Source organism: Cervus elaphus, chromosome X (genome assembly GCF_910594005.1).
Source record: "Cervus elaphus chromosome X, mCerEla1.1, whole genome shotgun sequence".
NCBI classification, from domain to species: Eukaryota; Metazoa; Chordata; class Mammalia; order Artiodactyla; family Cervidae; genus Cervus; species Cervus elaphus.
Genome location: NC_057848.1, coordinates 165,351,294 through 165,367,991, shown reverse-complemented (window position 1 = coordinate 165,367,991; position 16,698 = coordinate 165,351,294). Strand labels below are relative to the sequence as shown.

At 38.8% G+C, this 16,698-nt stretch overlaps 1 protein-coding gene across 7 annotated transcripts in view; it reads right to left on the bottom strand.

Annotated features, from left to right (window-relative positions):
- Window positions 1–16,698, bottom strand: part of MID1 (midline 1) — a 395,471-nt gene that overhangs the window by 43,584 nt on the left and 335,189 nt on the right. For all 7 annotated transcript variants that reach the window (XM_043895871.1, XM_043895870.1, XM_043895868.1 and 4 more), the window contains one exon: window positions 818–925. In XM_043895871.1, the coding sequence (XP_043751806.1) occupies window positions 818–925 (108 nt within the window). The remainder of the gene's footprint in view (window positions 1–817; window positions 926–16,698) is intronic.

Sequence of the window (16,698 nt, the reverse complement as noted above, 5' to 3'; positions counted from 1 at the left end):
TGTATCGATTCTCCCCCAAACTCCCCTCCCATCCAGGCTGCCATATGACATTGGGCAGAGTTCCCTGTGCTGTACAGTAGGTCCTTGTTGGTTATCCATTTTAAATATAGCAGACTGTATATGTCCATGCCAAACTATCTCTTCAAGTCAGGGAATAATTTTATATTAATTTGATAATCCACAACTTCAGGACCTATTTGATTTGACCTTAACTTTTGTGATCATCACAATGTACATGTGTAAATGTTTTTCATTCTACATAGACAAAGCAATCTAAAACATTATACAATGAGAAGTATCTTTCAAATTTTGTAGAAAACCAAAGAGCATAGGCATTTGCTTTTGTAATCTCTATATACTACTTAATTCTTGCTGATTGGATTTAATTTTACATATTTCCTTATAGTTATGAGCACTAATAAGAGAAATTCAAGAATTGATTTGATCGTGACCAAATTTTTTTATTTTTAAATATTTACAAAATTGTCTTGAGGGTGGCAGAGAAATGGGATAAAGTGGATCAAAAATTTATCAATGCAAATACTACTACTTTAAAAATAGAATAAAGTGATTCTAGAATTATCAACATTTTGAAATAAATTGTTGCAGGTGTCTTCAGGAGACCATCACACAAAGAATGGGTGGAGCAAAAATTGGCCCATGAAGGGGCTTTGACCTACATCCTAAAGACTTAAAGAGTACAACCACAGAAAATACAGAAAAAGGAGGCATTCAGTATTTCTTAAGCTATTGGCTTGCATGGGAGTATATTTTCTCCAGGTAGAGAATTTGAAACCTTCTGCCCTAGAAATCATACCTTTCCTTCTTTGATCTTGGTTCCAATGATTTGTCGTCTTTGCTGAATGATCTCAATAAGAAGATCACATTCCTCCATCAATTTGGCTTCTTGACGTGATGCATTGACCTATGGGATAGATGAAATGGTGAGCATTAATTTAGTGTCTCTTTTCCATTAAATGCTCCCTTTTAAGATGTAGACTAGTAAACTTCTATTAATTGCTGAAAAGATACTTCACTTAAAAATTTTTTGAGGAAAAGTTACTGTACAATCATATGTAAGTTAGGCATACAATATAGTGAGTCACAATTTTTAAACGTTATACTCCATGTCTAGTTATTATTAAATACTGGCTATATTCCCTGTGTTATACAGTATATCTTTGTAGCTTATCTATTTTACACATAATAGTTTATACCTCCTGGGTTGGGAAGATCCCCTGGAGAAGGAAATGGCTACCCACTCCAGTATTGTTGCCTGGAGAATACCATGAACAGAAGAGCCTGGCAGCTATAGTCTACAGGGTCACAAAGAGTCCGACACGGGTGAGTAACACACTTTCACAGTTTATACCTCTTAATCCCCTACTACGTCTTCCCTCTCTCCACTGGTAACTACTAGTTTGTTCTCTAAATCTGTGATAAAAAGATGTTTTCAATGTTAACTCTTCTTCCAATTATGCAGGGATGGCAAATATAAGACTTACATGTCTACTCCCTACCTTCAATCCTTGGAAAACATTTATTATCCAATGATAGCCACCTCTTTTTGCTAAGCCATGCTCAACCTCAGGATCATTCTTAACACACCATGTATGTAGCTATTACCAATTAATTGAAAAGTGATATTTGCAATTCCTGCTTTTATATTTTGAAGGGAAGTGCAGTTTGAGGCTACTAAACAAAAGTTAAACTAATACTCTTCTTTTATGGAAGATAGATTATGATCAATATCTTTTGGACACATTTTCCAAAAGCAAGCTAGCAAGGTGGCATCACGTTTATTTAACTTGTCTTTTATATACAGATGCAAACTTTGTGTTCAGTCACTATGAAAACATCAAAAAGGAAAAGGATGGTTAAAATTAATCTTATGACATAATTTTAAATGTTATCTCTGGAAGTCTGGGGATCTACCATGAAAGCCTGCCATTCTGCTGGTAAGGTCGATCATTGTCAAATGGCTTGCATTTGAAGTTTGTAAGGCTCACTGCATGCAAGAAAGGGTTAACATTAGCTCATTCTTGGCAACTGGGCTTGGGAAATACTGTGCACATGCTGTGTCCTCCACCTCATGATGATTCTGAAATGTTATTCATAGAGACCCAAAAACCACAGGTGTGGGAGATGGAGATAGGACAGGCCTGAATTTTATGATTTTAACACAGCACAGGAGAAGTGGCTGTGCTGTTGTTATAAAGAATGCCAATAGACAATTGATGATTCCAGTATAACTCAGGGAGGAGACAGGGCCCAGACATGTAGCCCTTTTGATTGGGCATACTTTATTTAACTAGAGTAATTTCAATCTCTATGAATGAGATAAACTGGAAGTGGGGTCAGGAGTTCTTGTCATTCCTTTTGACTTCACACTGAATTTAATAACTGACAACAACCAAGCTGTGAAAAGGATGGCAGTCTATTGAAACCATGGATCCATTATGATGGAGAAAGTGAAATTTGTGGAAAATAGCACCTTACACTTGAAAAATATCTCCTGGCATGACCCCTAAGAGCTAAGCTGTATTTGAACATGAACATACAATCAAGGTAAATCTGACTGGAGGCAAGCTCCTTATAGGGATCTTTGGGTGTTGTATGACATGAGGTATCTATTCCAGGCACCTGGAGCCATATTTGACACAGAATAGGCATTCAAAAACTATTTGGCCAATGACTAGATAGTGAAAATGACCTTCCAACAAGAGACAAGGTAACATGTAATCAGGCAAGTAGGTATCCTGGTATACTGCAAGTAGGTAATATGCAGGTATTGAACGTGTTGGTTTCCTAAGACTGTGTAGACACAGAAGTATGTCTTCATGATTCTTTTTAGCAGGGAGGGTATTTATTTTCCTTATAGGCTTATTGAAATATTCTTTGTATATCATAAAAATCACCCATTTAAAGTGTACAGTTTGTGGGTTTGAGTGTACTCAGAGTTTTAGAATCATCATCACAATCTAATTTTAGAAAAATTTCCACACCCCCTAAAGAATTCCATACCCATTTGCAGTAACTCCATATTCTGACTACCTACCCTATTTGAGGGCATAGGTAACCACTAGTCTATGATCTGTCTCTTTATGCATTTGCCTGTTCTCTACATTTCATATAAGTGGAATCAAACAATATATGATCCTTTTTGGTCTGGCTGATTTCACTTAGTATAATGTTTTCAAGATTGCTCTGTGTCATACCATGTGTCAGTACTTCATTCCTTTTTATGCCAAATATTATTACAGAAGTAATATACCACATTTTGTTTATCCATCCTCTAGTAGATGGACATTTGGGTTGCTTCTATTTTTTGGTTACTGAGAAACAGTATCACTATGAACATTCATGTATAAATTTCTGTGTGCACATATGTATTCATTATTCTTGAGTATAGAAGAATTGCTGGGTCACACGTCAACTCTGTTTAACTTTTTTGAAGAACTGCCAAACTGGTTTCCAAAGGGGCCGCACCATTTTAGATTCCAAGAACAAGTATGTGAGGCTTCCAATTTCTCAACATCCTTGTCAACACTTGACACTGTCTGTCTTTTCTGTTTTATTCATCATAGTGGGTGTGGAGTAGCATCTTATTGTGGTTTTGAGTTGCATTCCCTGATGGCTAAAGATGTTGAGCATCTTTTCATGTGCTTATGGAACATTTGTGTACCTAATTCAGAGATGACTATTCAGATCTTTTGTTCTTTTTGTAATTGGGCCATTTACCTTATATAGTTAAATTCTATGATTTCTTTATATATTTTGGGTACACAGTCCCTTATTAGCTATGTGATTAGCAAATGTTTTCTCCCATTCTGTAGGCTGTCTTTTCGTTTTCTTGATGGTGACATTGGAAGCACAAAAGTTTTTAATTTTGATGACATCTAATTGTTTTATTGTCACTTGTGTTTTTGGTATCATAGCTAACAAACCTAATCCAAGGTTGTGAAGATGTATGACTCTGTTTTCCTCTGCAAGTTTTATCTCTTACATATATATCTGTGAGCCATTTTAAAATAAGTTCTATGTATGGTGAGAAATAGGGATCTGACTTTATCCTTTTATTTATGGATATCCAGTTGCTAAAGCACAAAAGACAATTCTTTCCTCCATTGCAGTATCTTAGCACCTGGTCAAAAATCAATTGGCTATACTGTGAGGTCCTCAGGTTTTGACATTGCTGCTAACACATTCTCTGCTTAAAGATTTTTTTCTAGTTTTGACTAAACCTAGTGAGACCATGCTAGTCCCTCTCAAGCAGGTACCATGAAGTGTGATATGGAATACGAGCTCTTCTCACAGGATGATTTTGAGAAAGTCAAGGAGTATCTCTGTTTCTAAGTTTCTGTATGTTGTAAATGAGGTGAATATTGCCTGAGTAGGATCATTGTAGTAAATACAATACCACAATATATGAGGAATCATATATGAGGAAAAAACTTACATTATGAAGCCATAGACACATGTGAGGTAATACTGTCTGCATGGAGAAGCAGTTTCGGTAAGAGACTATGATACAGTTTGTGATCTATGTCACTCTCCAAATCATTGCAATTTGGGCTACTCTATGGTAGGAAAAGTGTGAAGTTTCCAAATTTTTATAAAACTGCCAATCTTCCATTCCAACAGGTACAATAAAGTGAGGTGAATGCTATCCTATATTTCTAAACTCTTTCCACTACAAAGAAGTTTTCCACAGTAGTGCAGTTTGATGTGTTACTTCAAAAATGCTAAGGATTTGATTGGACTTCATTTTTATATAGGCTATTAAATCAAATATGGCTGGGTGTATGGGTTGCCTGCAGTGTGTGCAGGTGTTTCTAGATCTTGGTTTTGGTTTGGAAGTTGGCCGCTCCTGGTTATGATTTTACCTTTTATGTCTGCTTCTGAAACCTGTGCAACATCACAGGAAAAGAAATGCAAATCAAAACCAATGAGATACCACCTCAAAGGGGTAAGAATGGCCATCAACAAAAAATCTACACAAAATATTGTTGGCAGGCATGTCAACTGGTACAGACTCTTGAATAAATAAAGCACTGTCAAGAAAATAAAGTACTTATTAGCAAATTGGGGTTCAATTGAATTAAATTGGAGGAGAAATAAAAAGTATTTGAAATCAACTTGTGCTACTGCAGAGAGGCAATCAGAACACTAGATTATGGAAACTCTCCTTAGCTCTCTTTAGAACACTATATGTGTCAGAGTAAGTAAGTAACTAAGTCTCCTTAGCTTTCCTTAAAACACTGTGTGTCAAAGTAAGTAGTCTCCTTAGCTCTATTAGAATACTCTATGTGTCAGAAAGTAAGTCAGTCTGCTTAGCTCTCCTTAACACATTATGTGTCAGAGTAACTAGGTCTCCTTTGAAGCCTATATGTGTCAGAGTAACTAAGTCTCCTTGGCTCTACTTAGAACACTATGTGTCAGAGTCTGTAAGTGAGTCTCCTTAGCTCTCCTTAGAACATTATAAGAGTCAGAGTAAGTAAGTAATAGGTAAGTCTCCTTAGCACATTATGTGTCAGTGTAAGTAAGTAAGTCTCTGTAGCTCTGCTTTGCTCTCCTTAGTTCTCCTGAAGGTGAGGGTGGGATGTTTCGAAAGAACAGCATGTATATTATCTATGGTGAAACAGATCACCAGCCCAGGTGGGATGCATGAGACAAGTGCTCGGGCCTGGTGCACTGGAAGACCCAGAGGAATCGGGTGGAGAGGGAGGTGGGAGGGGGGATCGGGATGGGGAATGCGTGTAACTCTATGGCTGATTCATATCAATGTATGACAAAACCCACTGAAATGTTGTGAAGTAATTAGCCTCCAACTAATAAAAAAAAAAAAAAAAAAGAACACTATGTGTCAGAGTAAGCAAGTAAGTAAATAAGGAAGTCTGCTTACCTCTCCTTAGCTCCCCTTAGCACACAATATGTGTCAGAGAAACTAAGTTCTTAACTTTCCTTAGAACACTATATGTGTCAGAGTAAGTAAGTAACTAAGTAAGTCTCCTCAGTTTTCCTTAGCACACTATGTGTCAGAGAAAGTAAGTCTGCTTAGCTCTCCTGAGAACACTATGTGTCAGAGTAAGTAAGTAGATAAGTCTCCTTAGCACATTATATGTCAGAGTAAGTACTTCGCCTTAGAAGCCTATATGTGTCAGAAGAACTAAATAAGTCTCCTTAGCTCTCCTTACAACACTGTATCTGTCAGAGTACCTAAGAAACTAAGTAACTCTCCTTAGCCTTCCTTAGCTCTTCTTGGAACACTATATGTGTCAGAGTAAGTAAGAAACTAAGTAGTTCTCCTTAGCTGTCCTCAGAACACTATACATGTCAGAGTAAGGAAGTATGTCTCCTTAGCTCTGTTTAGAACACTGTATGTGTCACAGTAAGTAAGTAACTGAGTAAGTATCCTTAGCTCTCCTTAAAACACTATGCGTGTCAGAGTAAGTAACTAAGTAACTCTCTTAGCTCTCTTTAGGGCTCCTTAGAACACTATATGTGTAAGAGTAAATAAGTAACTAAGTATGTCACTTAGCTCTCCTTAGCTCTACTGAGAATACTATATGTGTCAGAGTACCTAAGTAACTAAGTCTCCTTAGGCCTCCTTAGCTCTCCTTACAACACTGTGTCAGAGTAAGCAAGTAAGTCTCCTTAACTATCCTTACCTCTCCTTAAGACACTATATGTGTCAGAGTAATTAAGTATGTAAGTAGGTAAGTCTCCTTCTCTCTCCTTAGAACACTGTACCTGTCAGAGTAAGTAGGTAAGTAACTCTCTTAGCTCTTCTTAGCTCCCCTCAGTACACTATATGTGTCAGAGTAAGTAAGTAACTTAAGTCTCTTAGCTCTCAGAACACTATACATGTCACAGTAAGTAAGTAACTAAGTAAGTCTTTTTAGCCCTCCTTAGAACACTATTTGTGTCAGAGTTAGTAAGTCTCCTTAGTTTTCCTTAGCTTTGTTTAGAACACTATGTATCAAAGTAAGTAAGTAAGTAGGTAAGTCTCCTTATCACATGCGTCCAAGGAAGTAAGTATGACTCTGTAGCTCTGATTAGTTCTCCCGAGCTCTCCTTAGTACACTATGTGTCAAGAGTAAAGAAGTATGTCGCCTTAGCTCTGCTTAGAACACTATGTGTCCAGTAAGTAAGTCTCCATAGCTCTCCTTGGAATACTGTATGTGTCAGAGAAAGTATGTAAGTCTGCTTAGTTCTCTTTAGCATGCTATATGTGTCAGTGTAAGTAAGTAAGTCTCCTTAGCTCTCCTTAGAACACTATATGTGTCAGAGTAAGTAAGTAAGTAGGTCAGAGTCCTTAGCTGCCTTAGATCTCCTTAGCAGATTCTATGTGTCAGAGTAATTATTTAAGTAGGTAAGTCTCCTTATTTATCCTGAGAACACTATACATGTCAGAGTACCTAAGTAAGTCTCCTTAGCCATCCTTTGCTCTCCTTAGAACACTATGTGTCAGAGTAAGTAATAAATATCCATAGCCCTCCTTAGAACATTGTTATCAGAGTAAATAAGTAACCAACTAAGTAAGTCTCCTTATTTCTCCTTAGAAAACTATGTGTCAGAGTAAGTTCTCCTTGGAACACTGTATGTGTCAGAGTAAGTCAGTCTCCTTACCTCTCCTTCACTCTGCCTAGAACCTTGTATGTGTCAGAGTAAGTAAGAAAATAAGGAATTCTCCTTAGCTCTCCTCAGAACACTATACATGTCAGAGTAAGGAAGTATGTCTCCTTAGCTCTGCTTAGTACACTATGTGTCAGAGTAAGCTCTCCTTAGAATACTGTATGTGTCAGAGAAAGTAACTAAGTCTGCTTAGCTCTCCTTAGCACGCTATATGTTTCAGAGTAAGTAAGTATCCTTAGCCCTCCTTAGCTCTCCTTATAACACTGTGTCAGAGTAAATATGTAAGCAACTAAGTAAGTCTCCTTATTACTTCTTAGAATACTATATGTGTCAGAGTGTGTAAGGAACTAGGAAAGTCTCCTTAGCTCTCCTTAGAACATTATGTGTCTGAGCTATTAAGTAACCAAGTAAGTCTCCTTAGCTCTTCTTAGAACACTATGTGTCAGAGTAAGTAAGTAACTCTCCTTAGCTCACTTTAGAACATTGTATGTGTCAGAGTAAGTAAGTAGGTCAGAGTCCTTAGCTGCCTTAGCTCTCCTTAGAACACTGTACGTGTCAGAGTAAGTAAGTAAGAAGGTAAATATCCTTAACTATCCTTAGCTCTCCTTAGAACACTATATCTGTCAGAATAAGTAACTAAGTAAGTCTTCTCAGCTCTCCTTAGCACAATGTATATGTCAGAGTAACCCAGTAACTAAGTCTCATTTATCCTCCTTAGCTCTCCTTAGAACATGATGTTTCAGAGTACATAAGTCTCTTTAGCTCTCCTTAGCACACAATATGTGAAGGAAAGTTACTGGCTCAAAATAGCCTGGAGTTAAAACTCCCCTCCGGTCCTCCCCACCATTCTATGCAAAACAAAGAACTCTCTCACCCAAAGGGAAAAAAATGGACATTAAGGTTGATCACGCCCAGCTCCCAGCAGGTCCAGCCTCTGGCCGATCTCCAGAATTCCTTGCCCCAGCCATTTAAGAGATAACTACTCTGAAAGACCTTGAGGAAGAACAGGCCCCCTTAAGACAGTAGATTTCCGTATATATGCCTATATATACTTTTCTCTTGGGTTAGTGCAGCAGCTCACTAATCTGACTGCTGCCCCTTCTCACCTCATTAAAGGTGATCTGTTCCTGTAAAGTACCGGTCTCGTCCTTTTTCTGAACCTCGCCTTCTCTAACTCCCTTACCCTACAATATGTGTCAGAGAAACTGAGTACTTAGCTCTTCTTAAAACACTATATGTGTCAGAGAAAGTAAGTAACTAAGTCAGTCTCTTTAGCACACTATATGTGTCAGGGTAGGTAAGTAAGTTTCCTTAGCTGTATTAGAATACTCTGTGTGTAAGAGTAAGTAAGTAAGTCTGCTTAGCTCTCCTTAGCACACTATGGGTCAGAGTAAGTAAGTAGTTAAGTCTCCTTAGCACATTATGTGTCAGAGTATGTAGGACTCCTTAGAACACTATATGTGTCAGAGTACCTAAGTAACCAAGTAAGTCTCCTTAGCCTACCTTAGCTCTACTTAGAATGCTATATGTGTCAGAGTAATTAAGTAAGTAGGTAAGTCTCCATAGCACATAATATGTCCAAGAAAGTAAGTATGTAAGGATAACTCCATATCTCTGCTTAGCTCTCCTCAGCTCTCCTTAGAACAGTATGTGTCAGAGTAAATAAGTAAATATCCTTAGCTCTCCTTAGAACACTATGTGTCAGTGTAAGTAAGTGAAAGTGAAGTCAGTCAGTCTTGTCCAACTCTCTGCAACCCCATGGACTGTAGCCTACCATGCTCCTCCATCCATAGGATTTTCCAGGCAGAGTACTGGAGTGGGTTGCCATTTCCTTCTCCAGGGGATCTTCCCAACCCAGGGATCGAACCCGGGTCTCCTGCATGGTAAGCAGATGCTTTACCATCTGAGCCACCAGGTAAGTCTAATTAGCATATTACATGTCAGAGTAAGTTAGTAAGTCTCCTTAGCTCTTCTTAGAATACTATACGTGTCAGAGAAAGTAAGAAACCAAGGAAGTCTCCTTAGAACACTATCCGTGTCACAGTTAAGGAAGTATGTCTCCTTAGCTCTCATTAGAACACTATATGTATTAGAGAAAGTAAGTACATCTCCTTAGCTCTACTTAGCACGCTGTATGTGTCAGAGTAAGTGAGTAAGTCTCCTTACCTCTCCTTAGTACACTATGTTTCAGAGTAACTCAGTCAGTCTCTTTAGCTCTGCTTAGAACACTGTGTGTCAGATTAAGTCAGTCTCCTTACTTCTCCATAGAATACTATGTGTCAGAGTAAGTAAGTCTCCTTAACTCTCCTTAGAACACTGTATGTGTCAGAGTAAGTAACAAACTCAGTAACTCTCCTTAGCTCTTCTTAGATTTCCTTAGAAGACTATATGTGTCAGAGCAACTAAGTAACCATATAAGTCTCCTTAGCTTTCCTTACCTCTCCTTAGAACAATATATGTGTCACAGAAGTAATAAAGTAAGACTTCTTAGCTCTCCTTAGAACACTATTTGTGTCAGAGTATGTAACTAAATTGTCTCCTTAACTCTCCTTAGAACACTGTATGTGTCCGAGTAACTAAGTCTCCTTAGCTCTATTAGAATATTATATGTGTCAGAAAAAGTAAGTAAATCTGCTTACCTCTTAGCACACTATGTGTGAGGGTAAGTAGTTAGGTAAGTCTCCTTAGCACATTATGTGTCAGAGTAATTAGGTCTCCTTGGAAGCCTATACGTGTCACAGTAACTAAGTAAGTCTCCTTAGCTCTGCTTAGAACACTATGTGTCAGAGTAAGTAAGTAAGAAGGGAAATCTCCTTAAATATCCTTAGATCTCCTTAGAATACTCTGTGTGTCAGAGTAATTAAGTTTGTAAGTTGGTAAGTCTACTAACTTACCTTAGAACACTCTATGTGTCACAGTAGGTAAGTAACTCAGTAACTCTCCTTAGCTTTTCTTAGAAGACTATGTGTGTCAGAGCAACTAAGTAACCAAGTAAGTCTCCTAAGTCTTTACTAAGAAGGTAAATCTCCTTAACTATCCTTAGCTCTCCTTAGAACACTCTATGTGTCACAGTGAATAAGTAACTTAGTAAGGCTCCTTAGAACACTCTGTCAGAGAATATAAGTAACCAAGGAAAGCTCCTTAGCCTTCCTTAGCTCTCCTTAGAACACTATGTGTCAGAGTAAATAAGTAACTGAATAAGTCTCCATAGCTCTCCTTAGAACACTATATGTATTCAGTTCAGTTCAGTTGCTCAGTCGTGTCCAACTCTTTGCAACCCCATGAGTCGCAGTACACCAGGCCTCCCTGTCCATCACCAACTCCCAGAGTCTACCCAAACCCATGTCCATCGAGTTGGGGATGCCATCCAGCCATTTCATCCTCTGTCATCCCCTTCTCCTCCTGCCCCCAATCCTTCCCAGCATCAGGGTCTTTTCCAATGAGTCAACTCTTCACATGAGGTGGCCAAAGTACTGGAGTTTCAGCTTTAGCATCAGTCCTTCCAATGAACACCCAGGACTGAGCTCCTTTAGGACGGACTGGTTGGATCTTCTTGCAGTCCAAGGGACTCTCAAGAGTCTTCTCCAACACCACAGTTCAAAAGCATCAATTTTTCGGCACTCAGCTTTCTTCATCATGTGTAAGAGTAAGTAAATACCTAAGCGACTGTCTTAGCTCTTCTTAGAACACAGCAAGTGTCAGAGTAAATAAGTAAGTCTTCTTGGCCATTCTTAGCTCTTCTTAGATCACTGAGTCAGAGTAAGTAAGCAACTAAGTAAGTCTACTTATTTCTTCTTAGAACATTATGTGCCAGAGTAAGTAAGTATGTCTACTTAGCACTCCTTAGCTCATTATGTATGTCAGAGTAAGAAAGTAAGTCTCCTTAGCGCTCCCTAGCTGTCTTTAGAACACTACATGAGTCAGAGTAAGTAAGTAGGTAAGTCTCCCTAGCTCTGCTTTACTCTGCTTAGTTCTCCTGATGTCTCCTTTGAACACTATGTGTCATAGTAAATAAGTGAGTCTCCTTAGCTCTGCTTAGAACACTATGTGTCAGAGTATGTAGGTCTGCTTAGAAGCCTATGTTTCAGAGTAACTAAATATGTCTCCTTAGCCCTCCTTAGCTCTGCTAGAACACTGTATGTGTCAAAGTAAGTAAGTCTCCTTATCTCTCATTAGCTTTGCTTAGAACATTATGTGTCAGAGTAATAAAGTAAGTAGATAAGTCTCCTTACCACATAATATGTCCAAGGAAGTAAGTATGACTCTTGTAGCTCTGCTTAGCTCTCCTTAGAACACTATGTGTCAGCATAAGTCAGTCTCCTTAGCTCTATTAGAATACTATGTGTCAGAGAAAGTAGGTCTCCTTAGAAGCCTATATGTGTCAGAGAACCTAAGTAACTAAGTAAGTCTCCTTAGCCCTCTTTAGCTCTCCTTAGAACACTGTATGTGTCAGTATAAGTAAGTCTCCATAGCTCCACTTAGCTCTCCTTAAAACACCATATGTCAGAGTAAATAAGTAAGTCTCCTTACCTCTCCTTAGCTCTGCTTAGAACACTATTGTTAGCGTAGGTATGTAAGTAAGTAGGTAAATATCCTTAGCTCTGCTTAGGACACTATGTGTGAGAGGCAGTAAGTCTTGTTAGCTCTTTAGAATACTGTATGTGTCAGAGAAAGTCAGTCAGTCTGCTTAGCTCTCCTTAGCATGCTATATGTTTCAGAGTAAGTCAGCCAGTCTCCTTAGCTCTCCTTAGAACACTATATGTGTCAGAGTCAATAAGAAATGAAGTAAGTCTCCTTAGCTCTCCTTACAACACTGTGTGTGTCTGAGAAAATAAGTAATGAAGGAAGTCTCCTTCGCTTTACTTAGCTCTCCTTAGAACAGTATACATGTCAGAGTAAGGAAGTAAGTAAGTCTCTGTAGCTCTGCTTATGTCTGCTTAGAACACTATATGTGTCAGAGTAAGTAGCTTAGTAAGTCTCCTTAGCTTTCCTTAGTGCTCCTTTCCTCTCCTTAGAACACTACATGTGTCACAGTAAGTAACTAAGTAAGTCCCCTTAGTTCTAGCTCTCCTTAGAACAGTATGTGTGTCAGAGTAAATAACTAAGTAAGTCTCCTTAGCCCTCCTTAGAACACTATATGTGTCAAAGTAAGTAAGTAGGTAAGTCAGTAAGTCTCCTTAGCTCTCCTTAGCACACAATATGTGTCAGAGTAACTAAGTCCTTAGCTCTCCTTCAAACGCTATATGTGTCAGAGTAATGAAGTCAACTAAGTCAGTCTCCTTAGCTCTCCACCAGGAATAAAACCCATAACCCATGCATTGGAAAGCAAAGCCCTAACCCCTACACCCCCTGGAAGTCCAAAACACTTACATTCTGCTTCCCTCCTTACTCTCCCAAATTACCCTCACTTTACTAGAATAGGTTGGCTCCCTGATAAAGTAGAGATATAGCTCAGTTCCTATATATCATACAAGACAATCACAGAGAGCTTTAGAGGATGACTGATGAGAAGAAAATATATTGAGTATGCAGATAAACTAGCGGATGTCACTTCTCTCATGACCTCACATACCACTTACCATGCTCTTTTACAGTTGTCTCTTGATGGATGGGTCTATTTTTCCCACTAGCAGGTATACACTAATCTCCTACCATAATACCACATTCATATACTGTAAAAATGGTTGCTGAATAAACGTTGAAAAGTAAAAATGATATGTGGGAGCTTAAGAAACCTGTGATGTTACAGAATTTTAGGAGACTTGTTCCTAGAATTTTTAAAGGACTTTAGAACTCAAATATTAACCAACATGTTAAAAATATATGACCCAAATCTATTAATGACACCATGTCCTGTTACCACTGTTACAACTCCTGTTAATACTGTTATCTTAGTTTCTATGGTTATATATACTTCCTTCCTTTCTTTCCTCCCTCCCTCCAAAGTACTATATTCAATATCCTGTGATAAACCATAATAAAAAGTTAACACAACATTGTAAATAAGCTATATCAATAAAATTAGTTATAAAAACCCCTCTTATTGTCTGCTATGTTGATGTTATTGCTATATTACACAGCCATAAAGAGAAACACATCTGATTCAGTTCTAATGAGGTAGATGAACCTAGAGCCTATTATACACATTGAAGCAAGTCAGAAAGAGAACCATAAATATGATATATGAACAGATATGTTTGCAATCTAGAAAGACAGTACTTATGAACCTAGTTGCAGGGCAGCAATGGAAATGCTGACTTAGAGAACAGACTTATGCACACAGGGCAGAAAGGAGAGGGTAGGATAAATTGAGAGTATCATGGAAACATAAATATTACCATATGTAATGAGAATATGTTATGTGACTGAGAATATGTTATATGACACATGGAACTCAAACTGGTGCTGTTGACAACCTAGAGGGGTGGGAAGGAGGTTCAAAAGGGAGGGGACATATGTTTACCTGTGGGCAAAACCAACACAGTATTGTAAAGCAATTATCATCTGACTAAAAATAAGTAAATTGAAACATTTGGGCAGAAGACCTAAGCAGACATTTCCCCAAATATGACATACACATGGCTAATAAATGCACATCAAAACTACAATGAGACATCACCTTAGAGCAGTCATGATGGGCATCATGAAAATATCTACAAACAATAAATGCTGGAGAGGATGTGGAGAAAAGGGAACCCTTTTGCACTGTTGGTGGGCATGTAAATTGATATAGACACTATGGAGAACAGTAGATTTCTTACAAACTTAGGAATGCAATTACCACATGACCCAGCCATTGCACTATTGGGCATATGCCCTGAGGAAACCATAATTCAAAAAGACAGATATACCCCAATGTTCATTCCAGCACTATTTATAATAGCTAGGACATGGAAATAACCTACAGGTCTGTTGACAGATGAATAGATAAAGAAACTGTGGTACGTGTTTACAATGGAATATTACTCAGCCATAAAAAGAAACTCATTTGAGTACAAAGTGGGCGAACCTAGAGCCTGTTATACAGAGAAAACCAAATATCGTACATTAACGTATATATGTGCAATCCGGAAACATGGTGCAGATGAACCTATTTGCAGGGCAGGAATAGAGTCAGACACAGACAACAGACTTATGGACACAGCAGGGACAGGAGAGGGTGGGATGCACTGAGAGTAGCACTGGAATATAATTACCATATATAAGATAGATACCTAATGGAAAGTCGACATATGGCACAAATCAATGCAACATCGCAAAGCAATTATTCCCTAATCAAATTTAGAAAAACAAAATAATAAGTATTTCCCTGATGGTCCAGTGGTTAAGGTTCCCAAGTAGTGCTATGGCAAAGAACCTGCCTGCCAACACAGGAGACATAAGAGATGTGGGTTCAATCCCTGGGTCGGGAAGATTCCCTGGAGGAGGGCATGGCAACCCACCCCAGTATTCTTGCCTGGAGAATCCCATGGACAGAGGAGCCTGGTGGGCTACAGTCCATGGGGCTGCACAGAGTAGGACACGACTGAAGCAACTTAAGCACACCAGTGGTTAAAAATCCTCCTTGCAGTGCAGGGGATGCAGGTTTGATCCAAGGTCAGAGAACAAGGATCCCACATGTTGTGGAGCAACTAAGCCCACACATGGCAACTGCTGAGCTTGGGCTCCACAACTGGAAAGCCCGTGTGCAGCAGTGAAAGGACCCAGCACAGCCATAAATAAAAACTTTTGTAAAATAGGGACTTTTGAATCTGCATCCAAACTTCAAGGGATTAATGTTATTGTGTTTTAATAACACTATTATTTCACACTGTTAGACGTTAAAATGTCCATACCAATCCCATCTCGCTCAAAAAGAAATGTCAGAGGCATTGCTCCAGGGCAACTAAACTAACACTGAGCAACAGGTGAGCCGATGATGTGGACAGGAAGATGATGGTACAGGGGCATTTGTGTGCAAACAGGCTCTACGCCCTGCTGCAGACGGCTGACCAGGTGCGAAGAAAAATGTGGAGATTGAGGGTGCTTTGGGTTTTCTTTTCCAAGGCAGTTGTCATGAACATTCCAGACCCTGGGGCAGAAGTTAGCCAGAGCTGGCAGAAGGAACAATGAAAGGGATTCTCATACTTGAGTTTGTATATAAAACCAAGCCAAGGCGAACTGAGAAAGAGCAGACGGTATTACTGTAATTCATCTAATATGTTTACATATAAACTTCATCCTGAAATTCTCTCACACCAAAGTCAAATATTTGTCGACTGAGCTCAAGGAGATGAGAGAGGAAAAGAAATGGCCGTGTCTCGTCTTTGGAGGAGAAATCAGAGCACAGGGTAATCTATTTTAATATTTAGTATGATAATATAGAACATTTTTGACTGAGACTTTTAGAAGTCCAAGAAAGGCTTTGTAAAAATTAAAAATGGAATCGCTTTTGTTGATGATGACATAGGTAGATGCTACATGGCATCTGACCTTCATTGTAGAGTGACATGGTGGAAAATGATTTGGCCCAGAGGAAACCAATCCTACCTGTTGATTAACTGTCCAGGTGGGGTTTTGCTCTGTTCTGCTATGGGATCAAAAAATAGCTTCCAGGAACTATAAATGCACAATAAATCCTCTTTCCTTGAGGTTTCTAAGATTATGAAGCTTGAGTGTTGGAGAAGGGAGCAAGATACCATTAAACACAGCAACACACTGTGGTAAGTTAAGCAATAAAACTCTTCCTCGAAATGAAGCATAACTGTAACAATAGCATAAAACTGTCCGGCAGGTACACCACTGCTAATGCCTAAAACTTGGAAGCATTACCACAAAGATTTTTTTCTTCCAAGAGTAGGAAACACAACACAATGGACATGAGTTTGAGCAAACGCCAGGAGATAGTGAAGGTCAGGGAAGCCTGGTGTGCTGCACAGAGAGTCAGACACAACTGAACAGCAGCAGCGGCACACACAACATGCTCGTTGAAGGTGCTGCTGACATTAGCCATTCTGCAGCAAAGCAAAATAGTCAAACAAGGTGAAATGATCTACAGCGCACAAGGAAGGGCTAGGAGAG